Genomic DNA, 21,435 nt, shown 5'->3' on the forward strand with positions numbered 1-21,435 from the left:
TAACACCCCTCTTTTTGCGTCGGGAGATAAAAAACGAGCCTATCTGTCTGTCAAAGAGCCGGCTACGCACCTGTGATAGGTACCCTTCGTGTTAACAGGTGGGCGGCGACGATTGCTTCCCATTAGGTAACCCGCATGCTCGTTTTCCCCCTCTTATATATAAATAAAAAAAACTGTTATATTTCACTCTCCGTCTGCGCAGAATTAGCTTATCGCTATCCCGCGGGAACTATGCAATATTACGGGATAAAAACTATCCTATGTCCTTCTTCGGAACTATAATTTTATCTAAATCGGTTCAGTGGTTTAGACGTGATGAGGTAACAAACAAACAGACTTACAAACTGTGGCATTTATTTATTAGTGTTTTTTTTTAAATAACCTTAGTATTTATAAGTTTTTGTTGTGTGCAAATAAATTATATCTTATGATATAAATAAAAAACTCTACTGTCTACTGGTTGGTGCGAGCGAAGTCGCTAGTAAAAGCTTAGGTGCATTTTAAACTTTCCTGTAAATTTTGCTTACGCGTTGCAAAGTAAAGTTCATTGTAACATTAACTCCGTTGCACCATAATGCAGTTTTTAAGTCAGCAGGTACATTTACATTAGTTTTCTAGAGCTTTATAGAGTAGAGCTATAACAATATTTATGGTTTAAGAGACTACTCGTATTAACTACTATTATGTTAGATCTGATCCTTTATTAATTTAATAAAGAGAAGGTGGAGTAATAAAGAAGTGTAAAATGGTCCTCAGGTATTAACATAACTGCCCTAATATTTTAACATACGGAGTTTACAAAACCCTCCTCATGTCAAAGTAACCATGTTACGGTGGCCACAAATATTTTACCTCTGTCTCCTTTGGTGTCCCAAGAATTTTTATGACATAAACATTGATGTATGTTTATGAACTACAGTATCCAGTTTACTGCGGATAAATATGAGTGTCTGTCACACCGTTATTTTTAGCCGTTGACGCAAAAAGAGAGGTGTTATCCATTCGGTCGGCATCCGCCATCTTTAAAAAATAAATGCAAACGGCACCGTCGTTTAGTGGAAATTCTTGCCACTGGCATGCCTCCTGACGGATGGCCATCCAAATTTTGAAAATGTTGGAAAAATATGACCCCAAAACATTGTATAAGTAACGGATAGACCGATTTCGTTGCGTTTTTTTTCTTGAAAGCGAGATTCTTTGTAGTGGTTCTTAGCCGTGTTTTATTATAATCGGTTCAGCTTTTCTTGAGATATTGACCTCAAAAGAAACTTTTTTTAAGAAACTCCGAGCATAGCTCTCTCCATAGCTCATTGTGCAACTTATAAGGCCTAAAGTGAAGCATCACGTCTCGGATCTAAATGTCATCTACACATTGGTTAGGTTTTCGTATTAAGGCACTTTGGACGAAAAGACGTTGCGCATAAACTGTACAAAAACATACATATCACTCAACACTTATTAATACGTTAATTCATAGACACGTCGGCAGTATTCGGAAATACAGTCGAGTTCATAAACTTCGAAGCAAAAAATTTGATCAAAAATATCTGAACACTATTGTCAACGGCGTAGAAGCGTTCAGATATTTTTTATCAAATTTTTGCTCACAAGTTTATGAACTCGACTGTACCTAGTCGTGCGTTTTGAATTTTCACGATAGGAACCCGTTTCTACACCGTTCCGTTATTCACAAAATCTGTAAAAAAATGTTATACCGGGTGTGGCCTGTAATATGAGCAAATAATTAAAACATAAATCATACTCGTCAAGATGATCAACATTAGTTCAGCGACTTTTAAAAATAATTAGGCACTTGTCTCACCGCCAGCGAGGAAACGATTGGCTATCGACTATTTTCTCGCTCAAGAAACGAACAAAAGATATAAGATCCTGTGTGAGTAAAAGAGACACATATATTAATAGTTGATCGCTGGCTGTTCACACTGTCGGCGAGAACTCGCTCTTACATCTTTTGTCGCAGCGACAAGAGCTATAAAACTCGCTGAGCTATATAATACTCAGCGATGTCAGATTGGCGGCCGCCCCGCACGAGCGAGTCGAGTGGAGCGAGTAATCGCCCGTCGCACGCGAACACTCGCTTACACCCGAGCGACAAAACTACACTCGCTTCTCGCTGCTCGCCCACTCGTTTCTAGTTACTCGCTCTACTCGCTTCTCGCTCATCGTCGGCGGTGGGACAAGTGCCTTAGTTTTTTAATTTTTATTACACACTAAAATTTATTCGAAGAAGCAATGTAAAGCAAAACGGTTGATGTTTGTAGCGTGACAGGCGACGTCAGTTGTGTTCTAGGATGGCGTACATTGATTGCAGTATTTAATTTGTACGAAAAAAAGAAAATCTAAACACTCCATTATTTTTAAAAGTCGCTGAACATTAGAAGCCGTGGTGGCCTAGTGGTTTGACCTATCGCCTTTAAAGCAGAGGGTCGTGGGTTCGAACCCCGGCTCGCACCTCTGAGTTTTTCGAAATACATGTGCGGAATTACATTTGAAATTTACCACGGGCTTTGCGGTGAAGGAAAACATCGTGAGGAAACCTGCACAAACCTGCGAAGCGATTCAATGGTGCGTGCGAAGTTCCCAATCCGCACTGGGCCCGCGTGGGAACTATGGCCCAAGCCTTCTTGTTCTGAGAGGAGGCCTGTGCCCAGCAGTGGGACGTATATAGGCTGGGATGGTGAACATTAGTTGTTCGGTTCAACGAGTACAATACAATACAATACAAATATTCTTTATTGATCACCAAAAGCAGTACAGAGACATTACAAAAAAAAACAGAGTATGTATGTATGTATGTAAACTCTTTATTGTACAAAGAAAATTAACAAAATACAACTGACAAACTTTAAGATACTTGTACAAAGGCGGACTTATCCCTTTAAGGGATCTCTACCAGTCAACCTTTGAGTGGATGAGAGGAGAGGAGCAATACGTTAGGGTCCGACAAGGGGTGAGTTTAAGAGTTAAAATAATGGAAGCTACTATACAGTGCTTTAAACAATATAATACATAAACTACAATATAAATAAATAAACTACTATATATATGACCATAATACATATAATATATAAGCATATTAAACAAAGGAATGTTCTCAAATATTTAAGGAGAAGGTGCAAGCCACATTCTTCTCAAGCCTTCCCTAAAAGATCCCACGGTGGGAGAGTAATTGAGACTACGACCTATGTTTTGATTATTTGCTCGTATTACAGGCCCCGGGTACTAGCTAGTCGAAAAACTTTCCCTCTTCGATTTTAATTTCAACGCCAACGTTTTAGCTACGAAGGTATATAATTACGTTTCTCATTTATTCACATAATTTGATAATTCAAGGTACAAGGCTGTCTGAAATGCCTTGAGGTAGCATTATGATTGCCAAATTAACATCAAGGTTATTCGGCGTTGATTTTACTTTTTTCTGTGAAAGAATAACGACTAGAGCTTTAATAAATTTAGTTTTTTATATCTATAAATTAGAAAATTACTTTGACTAGCAGCAGACTGAACTGATTGACAGACAGAGCACAGCCAAAAACCCTGGATAAAAGATTTAAAATTTTAAACGCAGTGTTCTGGCAGGCCTCCCACTAGGTGGACCGACGACATTGCAAGAATTGCCAGCAACCGAATACAGATCAGATACGACAACGAAAATTTATTTTTCACTCCTTATTAGTTCTGATGCTCGTAAAGGTCGTGTTTATGCTGGATCTAGGGGACATAAAATGACTTTTTATGCTCTAGAGCATAAAGTAAAATCATCATCTAGGACCTTTCTTTCGGTTTTCAATATGGTTTCACGGGATACCCGTAAAAGTAACAAATTTGGAGTTGAAATAAAAAATACAAAAAGACTCCAAAAAACCAATCATAATTTGATTGCTTAGTAGCGACATCTTTTGTCTGGGTGAGCGGTTGGTTCCGAAAGAGTGTGACGTCACTCCATGAGAGCGGAACATAGATGTCGCTAGTGCTGCTGCATAAGTAGCGTAGTAGAAATAAGCAATCTGAGATATGTATGTATAGGAAAAATTCGTGTCTAGATTCCTGTCCAGCGGTGGTGTAGGGGTTATAGCACGCAGCACGGATTGCTGAGGACCTGGGTTCGATTCCCAGCGCTGGTCTCTTTTTCTGGTTTTTCTTTTTCGATATGGTTTCACGGGATACCCGTAAAAGTAACAAATTTGGAGTTGAAATAAAAAATACAAAAAGACTCCAAAAAACCAATCATAAGGAACAAGTGAGTGTCGTGTCGTATCGTCGGAAGAAAAATACAAGCATACGGTGTTATACGCTGTCAGAAGTAACTTCCAAAGTAAAGGGTAATAAAATTCACTCGAAACGTAACGCAAACGACGTTGTTTGTGAAACAACGCGTAAGATGGCGGATAATGCCCCGTGTTTTATGGGGTTTAAAATATTTTATGGGACCAAGAATTGATGCTAACAGGACTGTTAGAGTTCAATTACTTAATATGCGGTTGAAGTTAGAGAGTGGTGGCGTCAAACTTAAAATAACACCCCTCTTTTTGAGTCAGCAGTTAAAAAAACTCTGTGATTTTTATCTCTCAGCGAACAGACTATGCTACTACGATATATTAACACAATTGTCATCATCATCAGCCGGAAGACGTCCAGTGCTGAACAAAGGCGTCCCCCTTAGAACACCACAATGAACGACAACTCGCCACTTGCATCTACCGGTTGCCCGCAACTATCCCGATCTCGTCAGTCCACTTAGTGGCAGGCCTGCCAACGCTTCGCCTTCCGGTTCGTGGTCGGACTTTTCTCCCCCAACGATTATCTGTTCTGACTAAAAAGCTTCTATAATTTGCTAAATTGGTAAGATTTTTCCTAATAACGACTTCAGAATTACTCAGTACCTATTTACTCGTAGTTACCTATCTGACACAATATTTACACATATAAATAAACTGTTATTTAATTATTTTTTTATCGAATCCGGCCACCACGATTCAGGTCTAGCCTAGTGTGAGACCAACAGATATTTGTAAACCCATAGCAAGTGTTTTCTTGTAAAAGACAATTTTTATTTTATTTATAGAGTTCCGAAGCCATAATGGCAAAAACGAAATCATTATAGTTTCGCCATGTCTGTCTGTCTGTCTGTCCGTCCGCGGCTTTGCTCAGGGACTATCAATGCTAGAAAGCTGTAATTTTGCACGAATATGTGCGTAAATTATGCCGACAAAATGGTATAATAAAAATAAAAATAAACTTTTTTAGTGTACCGCCCATAAACGTAAAGTGGGGGTGATTTTTTTTTCTCATCCAACCTTGTAGTGTGGGGTATCGTTGGATAGGCTTTTAAAATAAATTTTTCGATTCAGTGATTTGTTTGCAAAATATCAACTTTAAAGTGCAAATTTTCATTAAAATCGAGCGTCCCCTCCTCTAAAACCTAAATCAGTGGGTGGAAAATTTTGAAAAAATTTCGAATGGTAGTAAGTATATCAAACTTTCAAGGAAAAGTATAACGGCTAAGTTTGCTTGAGATTTATTAGTAGTTCAAGAGTAAATAGCAGCCTAAACTTGGAAGATTCCGTATAAAATACGAAATTCTTAGAAAAATATTACTTAATTTTTCCTAATGGCTACGGAACCTTATTTTGGGCGTGTCCGACACGCTCTTGGTCGGTTTTTATTTATTTAGTTTAGTTTATTCATCTTCATCATGATTCCACCCTGTATAAATACGTTCCACTGCTGGGCACAGGTCTCTCAGAATCAGGTTTGGACCGTAGTTCCCCGCGAGCCTATTGCAGATAGGAACTTCACACACACCATTAAATTGCTTCGCAGTTTTGCGCAGGTGTCCTCAAGATGATTTCCTCACTTATTAATTATTACAAATGTAATTTCGCACATAAATTACAAAAACTCAGAGTGCGAGATATTTGAACCCACGATCCTCTGCTTGAGAGGCCATAGGTCGAACCACTAGGCCACCACAGCCTCACTTATTTAATAGAACTTATCTTTACACAGTAGGTATATTTATCTAGGATAAAAGCTCTATTTCAAAGCTAGTTAATCCAACCGTCTCTAATTGCTATTATTCGATTACACTATTAGTTCAGCATGCTTCAATTTGTACGAACATTTGTCATTCTAATTTCGTCTTTATTGCTTGGCGATATAGTTGGTAGTTGCTCGGCGCCGTCATCATACAAACAATTGGGACCGTACTTACACTAAACTGGTAAAAAACCCTTTGAAATGGGATTCCTCAGTAAGGATCGCGTTTGCAGCGGGCACCCACTAATAGTATACAGTGTGGTAACAGTATGCTAACTAATATTTTAAACTAGTGTCGGATATTTGATGAAATTAACTTGTGTGACTTTTGTGGCTCTTCTGGTGTTGCAGGTGTCCGTAGGCGACGGTAATCTCTTACCATCAGGCGATCCGTTTGCTCGTTTTCCCCCTATTACATGAAAAAAAAGATGTCGTGCTGGCAATATTCGAAGAAGCTGTCAGGACGGTAGTAGAGGAGAGATCGCCCTCCTCCAGCTGTCTCTTTCTTCTATCAGTGACCGCCGAGAGTAAGGATATACCCTTAAAACTGTGTATATTGTGTTGTGTATACTACCTACGTACATTAATTCTGTTGATATATTCGTAACATAACAATTCCATTTTTGCTACAGTGTTAAATTCTGTTTATTGTACTTTTTTTAGTTAAATCTGCTACGATCTGTAATACTAGCTACTACCAGCGACTACGCGCAAAGGATTGATTTATCGCTGTACCGTGGGAATTATAAAATTTTCCAGAACAAAAACTATCCTATGGGCTTCTCTGGGACATAAACTATCTCCATACCAATTCATCTGAATTGTTTCAGTCGCTATAGCATGATTGAGTAAAACAACAGAATTTCTCATTTATATTATACCTACGTAGCTCGAAGAATATGAATGAAGTGGCAATGGGCGGGGCACATCATCGCTCGAAGAGCAATAACCGTTGGGGGAAGGTTCTCAAGTGGCAACTACGAACCGGAAGACGAAGCATTTGCAGTCTTCCCACTAGGGTGGACTGACGACATTGCGAGAGTTGCGGGCAATCGGTGGATTCAAGTGGCGAGTTTGTCGTTTTAAGGGGGAGGCCTTTGTTCAACAGTAAATGTTTTCTGGCTGACGATACACGATGATGATGAATATTAGTAGGATGTGAATGGCGTAAAGAGTGGGCGTCGGCGTAGTTTTGTAGCTGTTACAAATCTACTGCTAATCTTTTTTTTATTACTAAAGAAGACAAAAAAGCGTATGCATTTATTTAAAGTAGTAAGACACGCCATGATGGACTAACGATGTGAATTTTTATACAGCGACATTTTAATTACAGCTTGAAAATATCAAACAAATTTTACTTTAAATAATGATGCAATTTCTATGATGCAGATGCGTTGCCAACCTAGAGGCCTAAGATGGGATACCTCAAGTGCCAGTAATTTCACCGGGTGTCTTACTCTCCACGCCGAAACACAACAGTGCAAATACTGCTGCTTCACGGCAGGATTAGCGAGCAAGATGGTGGTAGCACTCCGGGCGGACCTTGCACAAGGTCCTACTACCTGCAAACCTACCTAAGGTCCTACCGCCTGCAGGTGTCAGTTACACAAAAAAATGGCGACTCAGAATAAGTATTTTCTTTGGTACTGTTTTGTTTCGTTTACTGCGGCGACGTCTAGAGCAATATTGTTGAGTGGCTCTCTCTTACGAGTTTTATCCGGCGTCCCATAGCGCAAGATAAAATGCAAAGCAAACACGAGTGTACGATCGCTTCCTACGTATCGTAGTAATACAGACATATTGTATTGGCTCTGTGCACGACATCGACGCCACCTAGCGTCCGCAACTTTTATGGCTCTGATGCTCTGACGTTTTGAAATTTCATCGCGACATTGTGACAAAAATCAAACCTATAACGTATTAATTTATAATACAAAATTACTGTGATACCGTGATTTGGATGGACAAAAGGTTGTGAATTCATTTTTGGTCATTAAAATTAAATGAGGTACTTAAGTAAAATTTATTAAAAAAGTAGAATAGAATAGAATAGAAATAGAATAGAAATGACTTTATTCATCCACAACACAGAATAGCATAACAAGATTTAAAAATATACATATAATTATCATTCATTAAAATCTATTCTATTCTATTCTATTCTACCCCTTAGGGAAGGTCCCGAAGATGCTGGCAGCGTTTCCTCTTTGAATAGCTAAGCTAATTCTTTGTCCGAGGAAGCCGCCAGCTCTTCGGTCACCTATGACGTCTACTAACCTTTTAGAAATTTCTTTAAAGGGTCTCGACACCGAATGGGACAAAGTCATATTCGGTGCCTAGACCTCTATATACTTGGATAATTTTGCCTTTTCAGCCGCTTCAGATGCTGCACCGCTCTGTTGCAGGTTTCAAAAATTACTCAAGTCCCTCCCTTGTCAATTCTATGCACTACAACAAGTCACAATGTGTGTGATCATTTATTTTTTCATATCAGGTATTTTACAGGAGAGCTTTAAAATTAAATCTCTTTATGTTTATATATCAGCCGTGAAATTTCAGCTACTTTTTGTAGGTTACGCGGAATTACACATTATTAGTAGTATTATTAACAAACTATGGATCCTGGTCTGCAATAAATGTTTTTTAATTTAATTTAATTAATTAGCTACGCGGCATGTAATCGACGAATGTGAGTTAAAAAGTTTAAGGGTCTAGATATCTGTAATGCCATCTCTATTTATTTTATCCGAATACACAGGGACGGCATCACATTTATCTGTCTCATAAAATTTATAAGTCCTCATCATAGCAAATGAAATGAAATTATTTTTTTATTTGCTGGAATACGTTTGCATAAGGTCTTACAAGTAGATATCATCAGGTACAGTATTCAGTCGATATACAAAATCAACATGCAAATTTAAAATTACAATGATTATGATTTAAAATTAAAAAAGTCCTTAACATTATAGCAGCAGTGATCATGTAGCCATTCAGTCAGCCTTACTTTAAATAATCTACCACACAATACAACGCAAGAATTTAACACCGAGCTTAATTATAAACTGACGTATGTTTATTCTAGCCAAATAAATCTCCACACAAATCATCAAAAAGAAACAAAAAGATTTTACACTACAATAATCTACAGCAGAATGCCGTTCGCTAGTTTGCTGAGCGAACAGCGCCATCTACCGGGAAGTTGGGTAAACTAAATGTGTTAAGCGTTTTGTACAACACCTTCAACTCGTCAGGAAGGTTATTATACAGCACGATACATGTTACAGGCATTCCTCTTATAGATGTCAGAGTGGCAAGGGGATTGATACAACAGATTTTTGTATTGCGCGCGAAGCTCTCCTCCGAACTATCCTCCAGCAGCCTCCTGACGTCCACTTTTGGACATAACCCTCCCCGTAGACCTCCAGTTGCTTCGGTTGGAAGCGGCCTACATCCACCGTGAGCCCGCGGCTTTAACCAGGTCATCCGTCCATCTCATTGGTGGACGTCCGCAGAATTTACCAATTAGTGTGAAACAGGCCCTTAGGTTAATTATTATAGCCTAGAAAGTCATGGCAGCCTGATAGTTTGACTTATGGCCTCATGAGAAGACCCGGCCCTGTATTTCTACTGGTGGACTGGTTGACAAACGAGCAAGTGGGTGTCCTGATGGTAAGAGATCACCAGCGCCCATAAAAATCTGCAATACCCCTGGTATTGCAGATGCGTTGCCAACCAAGAGGCCTAAGATGGGATACCTCACGTGCCAGTAATTTCACCGGCTGTCCTACTCGTACTCTCGACGCTGAAACACAACAGTGCAAGCACTGCTGCTGTATGTGTGCCTTTACGAGTCGCTCTCTCATACAATAGTATTTAAATGCGAAATTTTGTGCGTGTATATTTTATAATGCTCAACATCTAACATCTGGTAGCATGGTGAACGGTTGTGTTGTTCTGAAGATGAGCTCTGGTTAAGTTTGAAACGCGTCAGTGCAGTGTGGTGGTGTGGTGGTGATAGATGGGTTTGTGTGATTTGTGGGTGTTCTTACAGTGTGGGGGTGGAGGAACTGCATGAACACACATTTCTTATATAATGTAGCTATCATAAGGTCGCGGGTGAGCAAAGTAAGAGTTTCAGTTCATTCTTATTTAATTCATGGCCTTAATGACTATTGACAAGGCAAATACTAACTATTTATATTGCTAGTTTTTTTTTCATGCATTTGTATTAGTCAGCTACCTCGGGTCCATATTTCGCATATTCCCGTTACCTTAGGGAGCAGAGGGTAAGAGGGCACTCACGATATTACTAAAGGTGTATTCATAATGGATAGAAGCTTGCAGAAATCGCTGCGATTTATCGCGCACCATCAAAGATTCGAAATTTTTGAATTTTTGAATGGTCGTTACAACCTTTCGGTAAATCGTTATTACTTTAATCAAAAAATAGAGAGCCACTCATAAATTAAGTTACACCAATTTTGTCCATTTTTAGACTTCTTGTCATTATCACCATGATGAAACTATCTGAATTATTTTGTGACAAGTTGGACGTACCTATGTAAAATAAAACATCAAGAACCGGACTGCCTAAAAACTGAAACGAAAAAAATAAGTCCAAGAGTTCTGTTAAGTAACTTAAAGTTTAAAAAATCGTGACTCCGGAGCCGGTTACAATACCGAATGTGTCCCGACTTTAAACTTTAAATCACTTAGAGTTCTGAGACTACTAGGCGTGTTTTTTCTTATCAAAGTCAAAGTCTAAGTCAAAATATCTTTATTCAATTTAGGTTATAACAAGCACTTATGAATGTCAAAAAAAATCTACCACCGGTTCGGAAAAACCTCTGCTGAGAAGAATCCGGCAAGAAACTCAACGAGGTATATATATATTTTTTAAACAGATTTACAATATTATTAAATGATATGTATACATCACAAGTATTTAACACAACTTTATTTTTAACACAGTAGGTTCGCTATTTGAAGGGATCGCTAATGCGGATCGGAATTATTTCCAAATATCCCTGTCAATTATAATGAAAACTTTTTTAGGGAATTCAGGTCTTTTATTTTATTTATTTATATTATTTATTCCTTTTTTGACATTTCTGAAAACGGCAGCTTAAAAGTATTAAATATAACATTATACTTATTATTGTCATAACGTCGTTACACTGGCCACACCGGTGACTGTTGGAAAAGCCGATTATTTCAATTTAAGAAGAACTGAAGCACAGATTATAATCTGTGAACTGAAGATAGGTAAATAATGCTACCTACTTAAAAAAAAAAAGAAAATAATGTTTGTCCCTCTCTCTCTTTCCCTACCTACCTGCGACATACAAAATACAATTGAAAAACTTTGAGATACTTGTTGTTTGCAGTGGTTGTTGTATATTAGTATTTGGAATGGGCTAATTAATAGCTTTCATTTAATATACTTATTTATTCTCCTGGCATTTTGATTGATTAGCAAAAAAACCGCAGCGGTTTCAAGCAAGTTTATTTTCTGTGAACACAGCTTTAGGGCTCACAAGGACACAGAGTAACACGAGAGCGTAATCTTATATAATAATAGAAAACATACAGAATCTGAGAATGTTTGTAGAACAAACGATTACGCTAGTATTACTATGTCTATGTTCATAAATAAAGCAATACCAGCATAATTCTAGTAAAAAAAAACAAGGTAAACAACGAAAGTAAAGACAACAATGGGCCATAGACATAAGATATAGTTTTTACTAGCTCTTGCCAGCGACTACGTCCACATAGAATTTTATTTATCGCTATCCCGCGGGATCTATGCAATTTTTCGGGATAAAAACTATCCTAAGTCCTTCTCCAGAACTCAAACTATCCATTTACCGAGTTTCATCTAAATCGGTTCAGCGGTTTAGACGTGAAGACGTAACAAACAAACAAACAGACTTACAAACATTCGCATTTAAAAGGCTATATGGCATTTCGAAAAAATGCATCGCTCCACAAATTCTTCTCGCAGACGAAGTCGCGAGCATCAGCTAGCATTATACATATATTATATACCTAAGGCTCACATCACGTTCATGTTAAATGTGTTTGTTATTACCAAAATTAATGAATGAAAGAACGAATGAATGAATGTATGAACGAATGAATGAATGAACGAATGAATTAATGAATGAAGATAATTAATTTGACATTCTTTTACAAAAATACAGTTTTTTTCACACAGCCCTGCAAAACTCCTACGTTACATCAATATTGACCATTTTTTGCACCCCGCCCCCCCTCTTGTCACATGTATTGCTATGAAATTTGCAATTCTTTTGTTCCTGTGTAACAAACCGTCTGACCTCTTCCCCCAAAAAGATGGCCCCTAATACCTATGTAATTTAAAATAACATAAATGTTTATATTGCTACAACTATGTTACTGTTTTATGGAAGAGTTCCTAACATACATATATCTAAGTAAGTAGGAGGGTAAGGCAAGCACTCAACGATATTACTAGGGGCTCGACATACACTGCTATATGTGAATGAGTTTCCTTAGAATTTCTAGTACTATTGTCATCTAATGTTATTTAGTATGACATAAGCCGAAAAAGGAAACAGTAAACTCTCGGATAGTAGTGATTTCAAGCACTTTTATACAGTAATTGCTCTGTGCTGTCTACATTTGAGGTTTTATAGCACCTGACTATAACGCCTATATAAAATGGTTATGTAAACCTTTACATCAACAGCTAGTTAATTTTATACAACGGGTAGTCACCGCTAAAACCTTTATACGACGTTTACTCAACCTTTGTGTGATGTAGACCTAAGTAAAAATTGGAAAACCCCCGACTTTGTCATTTCACAATTCTATATCTCAAAACGGCTAAACCGATTATGATGAAACATGTCTAAGGACTGCTAGAAAACCTGCTTTATAAAAAACCGCATTCAAATCGGTCTATCCGTTTAAGAGCTACGGTGCCCGGACAGACACACAAAGCGGTCAAAATTATAAAAATTGATGTAGCCACTTGGAGATATTGAACTTTGAAATGATATTTTTTTTCACTTCTCTATAGCGTTTTCATTCTAGCATGGTGCGGGTGACATGTGGGGTGAGGTCTACATTTCCGCACGGAAATGGTTTAAAAGAGAAGAGATTTTTAAGTTCAAGCCCATATGACGAAAGGTTCGTGAGGCCGACTCGCCAGTTTAGTCCACGGTTTGCACGCCTACGAAATTAATAGCGGGAAAACGCTGCTACGCGCTACGTACTACTCGCTACGAGCTACTGCTGTAGTATTTCGTCGCAACATTAGTGTAAAATTAGGGCTTATAGATTTAGAGCTGGGCACGTAGAGTTAGAAACTTGGCTCTACAAGAGATCTGATTACTTTTTGACAGTGTGAGCTACATGGTCTCGTCCTGGCAACATATAACATGAAATGTTTTTGTGGTAACATATTTCAAATATTTTACGCCAGTCATAATCAGGCTACAACTGAAATATACTTATATTAAATTAAATAACAAAAATACAGTTAATGTTAATGCAATAATTAATTTTGGACGGAATGATATTTTTGTATAAAACAAAAAATAACCACACAATACTTAAATAATTTATAACTGATTCTTAGGTTATTAATTACATACCCTGAAAATATCCGCACCTAATTTTCTAACACCTTATATTTAGACCGCAGCAACTTTTTGTGAATAAAACGAAACGGTGCATCAAGTGTCACCCACACCATGCTAGAATGAAAGCACTGTAACTTGCTTAGGTTATTGTTCGTAGGCAATAAAAAAAAAGACATTTATTGCCACATTAAAAACCCTGAACATAACAGAAACACACCAAATAAAACGAAAATTTAGAACTATACAATAAAAAAATCATAATATCATAAAAAAAAAATAAAAAATAATATCATAATCATATTTTATAACTCACCTCTGTTGACGTGGTGACGTCAACTCAGCATCTTGCAATGAGGACGAATCTGAAACAAAATACAAAAATTTACTTCAAACATGTTTTTGAAAAACTGGCCAAGAGCGTGTCGAAGGACGCTCTATTCTAATGAAAATTTGAACTTTTAAGTTGGATACTGAATCGAAAAATCGTCTTAGCAACCCCGTAATGGTTTTAAAAGACCTATCCAACGATACACTACAAGCTTGGATGTGAAAAATAAAACAAACCCACACTAAGTCAATGGGAGGTACCTACTCTAAAAACATTTTTTAATTTTTTTTTATTGTACTATTTTGTCGGCATAGTTCAATCGATCAATCACTTAATTATTTAATTTTATAAGGGTTCCGTATTTGCCATTTTGGCTACGAAACCCTAAAAACGGAACCCTTAAAGGATTACTTTGTTGTCCGTTTGTTAATGTTCACAGCATAATGTCCTATGGTATGCTGATTTGGGGCAAGGCAGCCGACATAGAAACTATCTTCATTCTACAGAAGAGGGCAGTCCGGTCTATCTACAACTTGGCTCCCGAGATTCACTAAGAGAACGCTTCAAGGAGATAAACATCCTCACAGTAGCTTCACAGTATATACATGATGTGATATTGTATACACACAAGAATATCGAGTCCTTTAAAAAAGTGTCAGACGTACATGATATCAATACTCGTAATAAGCACAAGCTTGCCGTTCCAAAATTCCGTTTACGGAAAGTAAGCAAATCTTTTGTGGGAAACTGTGTGAGATTTTACAATAAAGTTCCTGTAGAAGCATGGAAATTGCCACACAACTCTTTTAAAGAATACATAAAGAGTGCACTTCTGAAGAAAGCTTACTATAAAGTTGAGGAGTACTTATGTGATGATGCGACATGGCCTAAACTGAAAGCCGATGAAAATTAGGATGTTGATGTGTGATGTGATGTATTCGTGTTTGTGTATGTGTGTGTGTTTATGTCGGTGTATAAATAAGTGTTGTGAAGTGTGACTTGGCAGTGTCCCGGCGCATTTCGTGTCTAGTTTCTGGTTCTGTTGCCGTTGTCCACGTTGCAGAATTTAATTTAAAAATATTTATTGGTTTGACATTTGGAGACCTTATACATCTCCATTTCTTTATTTAATAATTATTTTAAGTTTTTGACATTGGAGGCTTTTTACACCTCTGAAGATTGTATAATTTGGTTAATTAAATTAGTTTACTTTGACATTCAGAGACTATATACATCTCTGAATTATTTAGATTAGGAATTTTATTTATTGTTAACTCAGGGACTTTCTACATCCCCTTGCTATATAGTAATTTTATTATTAACTCAGGGACTTTATACATCCCCTTGCTATATTTAAGGCTGTATATTGTTAAGCTTATGGATTTTAAACGTGTATATTTTTAGTTTAATTTCTAGTCACAGGCCCGCGACGTCGAAGCTCCCAAGACGATCCCATAGAGCTTATGGGAACGGAAGCAATACCATGCACTCGGTACCGCTCTGCTTTCAGAGCATGACATGAGTTCGTGTGAGCTAACTTTGGGGGCGGCAGACGTGAGCTTGCCTTCGGAATCCAAAAGTTTAATGGTTACTTGACCTGAAATGTAAATTTCAGAATTAAATTATTATTATTATAATTTTTTTTTTTAATTTATGACGGTGGAAGCAGTCTACACTTCCACTGAACGTAGATTATAGTTAGAGTTTAGTTGTGTAACTAAGGGACCCCATACATCCCTGTATTATTATTATTATTATTTTGTATTTTCTTTTATTTCATTGTATAGGTACTGTAGTTTTTAAGTATTTTATTTGTAATTATTTTATGTTGAAAAAATGACTTTCTGCCAAGTTTCTTGCGGCGCATTCTTCTTGGCAATGATGGTCTTTCCGAAAGCGCTGGTAGTTTTAAAAATGACGTGTAAAAGTGCCATTGCGGCCTATTTACTGAATAAATGATTTTGATTTTTTTTTGTTTTTTTTTTTTTGTAAATTCCAAACATTAAAGTACCTACCTAAACTTACATGAAACAGAAAGAAGAGATCATAGGTTATGCAGATCACTTCAGTGAAGTGGTGTTTCATGGGTTTTACTTTTGATTCTAAGCATATTACTTTCGTCCTATCCCTAGAGAATAAAAGAAACAATCGTCAATTATTTTTCAAAGCCTTGTAACTATAAATAAACCGGCCAAGAGCGTGTCGGACACGCCCATGATAGGGTTCCGTAGCCATTACGAAAAAAATCAAGTAATATTTTGTGCGTTATAACACAATTAAAACACTTACTACAGTCTTAATATCTATTAAAAAAAGAGCGTATCTTCACGGCACTTACGTCCTTTTGTTGACAAGCGCAGTTTTTCGGCAATAACTCAAAAACGGTATATCCGATCATGTTGAAACCAATTATCGTTGAAAGTATTTATTAAGCGTTACCTTTTCATATTTTGTGCATATTTTTTGGACAAACGGTTTAAAAGATAGAGGGGGGGCACACCATTTTTGCTACTTTGGGAGCGATTATTTCCGGAAATCTTCACTTAATCAAAAAAGTTTTTGAGAAACCTTACTATCTTTTCAAAAGATCTGTCGAACTATGTGCCACACGTTGATGCGAGTTAAATTTTTTTTTTAATTTCTGTTACGTTTATGGAGTGCCCCTGTAAATATTTTTTTTTGTAATTTAACTACAAAAATAAATAGCGGCTTTGACAAGACATCTGTACTCCAAATTTCATTGATGTACATCTTGTAGTTTTCGAGTAAAATGCCTGTGACATACGGACGGACGGACAGACAGACGGACTTGACGAAACTATAAGGGTTCCGTTTTTGCCATTTTGGCTCCGGAACCCTAAAAATCGAACTCTAATAAAAATGTACGCATATCTCATTAGTGTAAAGAAATGTTTCATATAGCTATATTCATTTGAGCAAATACATAATTGATAGCAAGTAACCGGAGCACAAATGCCAAATACTACTTTTGTCCCCGGTCTCCCCTACCTCGTTTGCGTCGCGCAGACGGATAAAAACAATACTAAAAGTCTATAAAACTGATTCGTCCATTGAATCACCGTCAGAACAAAGCGATTTGAATGAGGCATGAAATAATAAAATATTCGGCAAGAAAGAATAATGTTGACATCGGGAGAAATATGTTTCTTCGTAACTCGGGACAACATCAAAGAACGTCCCAAGGGGGGGAGAAAGTTGAGACTCCGTTGATGCTTACGAGTTTGATGCCAGCGTTGTCTGTTTTTAACCGGCAATTGCCAAAGCTTGACAAATAACCGTTAAATCGTTAATCGATAATTAACGAAGTTAAAATTTCGAGTAACGATTTTTAACCTAAAAGTTATTGACGGACGCATTGGATATCGTTAACATTCCAGTAGACTGTCGTTAATTAAGTTCTTGTTATCTGTCCAAAAGATACCTCTATACCAAAACATTTTTTTCGATAAGTACGTTCAGGTTGTATATTGATTTGCATAAGTAATATACTTCATTTTACTTACTACTTTTGTGGAGTGATCGCCACTCCGCACGGTCTTTGGCAAATAAATAAATTGTTACAACATGTAATAATTTTTCATAGCCCATAGTACCAATACTTTTAAAGTAAACCACTAACGCAACAACATACATAACATAATATAACAAGTTATTTTCACTACCTACGAGTTAACTATTATCGTTAATTGTGGCCAGATTTCTACCTAGAACCACTACCACTTATACTATTACTTATTCTGTGCTAGAACTTAACCTACAAGTAACGAACAAGCAATGAACGAAGTTAGTTATTTGATTCACAATACGCAAGGACAGAAAAAAAACAGCACCATTAAGTTTCTGTAGTCATCATCCACCACTGCTGAACAAAGATCTTTCACTCCTACATTTAGCGCTGTGGTTCAGTACCTCAGCATTGCTGAGTTGCCAGCCCTTTCGGCTAGCTATAAGTTTACTTCAACATTAAGTTATGTACCTGATGTTGTTAACTACAAGTTAATGTATTTTTTTTTCTAGTAGCATTATTAATAAACATATTATTATATTTTTATTTTTGACATATTTCATCGTAAATAGTTTCCTTCCTTTCAAATAATACCCTTTTACGTTTAGCGGTACAAACATCTAACGTCTTCAAATTGTAAGACCCATCGTGAAGGGTTTCCGGCAATAGGTACTCACTTATCTTCCGCTTGTTGGCACAGCGGATAGAAATAAACAATGGTGTTAATCCACCGTATCCATTAGTGCGAATCTCAGGTGCCGCATTGTTTGCGGCAACCAATCAACCATTTGTATCCAGCGCTGCGACCTTAACACAACAACGCCGCGGGCATATTACGAGCAGGTATTTGTACAAATATTTGCGTTACAAGTTATTTGGCTTCGACAAACATGGCGATGTTTGACGAGAGCATGTTGGAAATATCTTCGTTAATTGCATGGTTATTTTTGGTAAGTTAGGTGAAGTGATTTGCGGTTTCGTTATCTGCTGCTTTAAACATGGTGGGTAAGTTTCTTGAGTATTGATTTATCTGTCCAAAGTAGGTCCGACCATATCTCGTGTCTCGACCGACCGACCATGAATTTCTCGTTCAAGCGTATGTATTTATGTATGTAAGTATATTTCTTTTATTCTCTCTCTAGCCTAAACGAATGGTTTTCAACATATGAAATACTAGCCTGTTGTCCGCGACTCCGTCTGCGTAGTATTCGCTCATCGCTATCCCGCGGGAATTATGCAAATTTTCCGGGATAAAAACTATCCTTATGTCCTTCCCGAGGACTCGAGCTATCTGTATTCCGAACCGATGAGGTAACAAAAAAAAACAAGCAAACAGGCAGAATTTACTTATGTTTATTTATTTTTTATTTAATAAACACGAAAGTTTGTATGGATGAATATTTTGTCGGAGAAGTTTTCCTAGGAGGGTAGTACAGATACAGTCAGGGATAGCTTTTTCATCTAACATCGTAATGGGCAATATCCGGAGATTGAGCAAGACGACAAATTTAATCAAATCAACACTTTTAATCAGCAAACACTATCAGTAGGTATAAGGTAACGTGGACAGTTCCGAAGTCGGTCTAAAGGTAAGCGTCCACTTGTCGGTATCGTACGCATCGGACGCATCGCACGCAACGGATCATAGTATTCTTTGTATAGAAACTCATATAAGTGCGTCCATCTGTCCGCATCGTACGGCATCGCACATTTCTATACAAAGCAACAAATCCGATACGTCCGAAGCGTACGATGCGGATCAGTGGACGCCTACCTTAAGCGTTCAGTCTCTAGCTAGCGCAGACCGCATCTTGCCCCCGGCTCCGTCTGAGTGCGCTACGGCAGGTCAACCGGTCTGGTACGTCGCACGGAGGGATCGACCAATCATAATCAACCGCGCGCTGCGCTAACCGTTGAATATCTGTACTCATTCATGACGTGCTGTCTCCGAAAGCTTGGATGTTTGTCAAACATAGGCACTTGTCGCGAGCACTTAAGCGAGTAGAGCGAGTAACTAGAAACGAGTGGGCGAGCAGCGAGAAGCGAGTGTAGTTTGTCGCTCGGCTGTAAGCGAGTGTTCGCGTGCGCGACGGGCGATTACTCGCTCCACTCGACTCGCTCGTGCGGGGCGGCCGCCAAGCTGACATCGCTGAGCGAGTATCTATAGCTCAGCGAGTTTATAGCTCTTGTCGCGCGACAAAAGATGTAAGAGCGAGTTCTCGCCGACAGTGTGAACAGCCAGCGATCAACTATTAATATATGTCTCTTTTACTCACACAGGATCTTATATCATTTGTTCGATTCTTGAGCGAGAAAATAGTCGATAGCCAATCGTTTCCTCGCTGGCGGTGAGACAAGTGCCTAAGGGCAATGTAAGTTATAAACCAAGTCATTAATGAGTCCGCTACGCTCGCGGTGTAAACTAGGCCTTACACGTAGTAAACATAACTTTAATTACAGGGTGGCCTATTTAGATTGGTCAGTATGGGAAAGTCTGACACTACAAGGCATACGAGGATCTGTTCTTATGTCACCATGTCATCGATTTTAGTACAAGAAAAACTGCATTCATACATTTAAAAAAACTTCTTCATTCAGTTCGGGATCGAAATCGAACGATGCATTTGTTATTATTGCAGCACGTTTAGAATATATTGCGGTCAGTCGTAAGTTAATACACATTACTCTCTATTGAAGAATCCAACAGCAAAGATCATTTTGTGAAGCAATATTATCCGAGCTGCTATAAAAAAATACCTAACATCGAAGGCTAAGGTGGGGGAGGGGGGGGGGCTTTGCTCCCGCCTTAGCCTTCTGAACCTAATCTATCCGAGTCGCAGCTGCTCCAACCGTCTTGCTCGCACAAATCAAATGTTTTTTTTTTGCATTTGGCATGCAAGATATTATACCATCTAATATAAAATTAGTGTTTCGATGATTTCATGTATTTGATTACATAGAAACGTATTATCAAGTATACACTGGTAAAAGGATTTTCTGTGTTTTAAGAATTTTAGGAACTAAAACTTACGATGAACCAAAATTATAGTAAAGACGATTCGATGAACGACTATGTCTATATACAAATAAAATGATGAAGTAAAATTCGATGAGTTGATTCTTGTGTAAAAGGTAATTCGAGCAATTGTATGAGCGATGAAACGAAGTTCTATAATTGATTCTGCGAATAGTGTCATGCGAAGGGATAATCGATGAAACAATTTTCGGTAAAATGATGGATTACCATCTAAATGAGCCACCCTGTTATTCGAAATCGAACAGCAACGCCACATATCAACTGAAATAAGCGTCAATAACCCTTTTTCCTCATCCCTGTCACATATGTTACACCTGACCTGAGACTCCGCTAAATTAACGTACTGGTTGCTCCATTTTCCCAGGATGTTATATCATTTCCCCTGCTCCGTATTCCATTGCCAGATACAGGTCAGGCTCACCTACCAAGTCTCAATAAATAATTCAGGAGGCCGCAATGTAGTAGAGTACTACTAAATATTTATATGAGCCCAATCTACTAATGAACTTTAAGAGATTAATGCAGTGTGTTTTGAAAATTGAGGTTGATTGCGGATTTGATGTTATGCGAACCTGCGAGGATCGCATTAAGCATTAAAGTCAAAAATTATCTTCATTCAATAACGGTATTTGACTATTTTCTATTTATAACAAACTAGCTTTACTAACTAGCAACCGCGCCTTAACTCGCGCAGAATTAGTATGCAGTTTAAAACTTTTTTGATCCCACAGAAACTATGCATTATTTCGGGATTAAAAGTAGCCTATTAATTATTACATGTTAATCCAAAGTATATATGCCAAATTTCATGCAAATCCGTTCGGTGGTTTAATGCGGGAAAGAGTAACAA

The 21,435-nt window shown here is 37.8% G+C and overlaps 1 protein-coding gene across 1 annotated transcript in view; it reads right to left on the reverse strand.

Moving 5' to 3' along the window:
• The window catches only part of LOC141440176 (cell adhesion molecule Dscam1-like), a 267,224-nt gene that overhangs the window by 200,538 nt on the left and 45,251 nt on the right, over window positions 1-21,435 (reverse strand). The window contains exon 4 of the mRNA XM_074104637.1: window positions 14,008-14,056. Coding sequence (XP_073960738.1) covers window positions 14,008-14,056 — 49 coding nt within the window. The remainder of the gene's footprint in view (window positions 1-14,007; window positions 14,057-21,435) is intronic.

The sequence above is a fragment of the Choristoneura fumiferana genome, chromosome 22 (assembly GCF_025370935.1).
Source record: "Choristoneura fumiferana chromosome 22, NRCan_CFum_1, whole genome shotgun sequence".
NCBI classification, from domain to species: Eukaryota; Metazoa; Arthropoda; class Insecta; order Lepidoptera; family Tortricidae; genus Choristoneura; species Choristoneura fumiferana.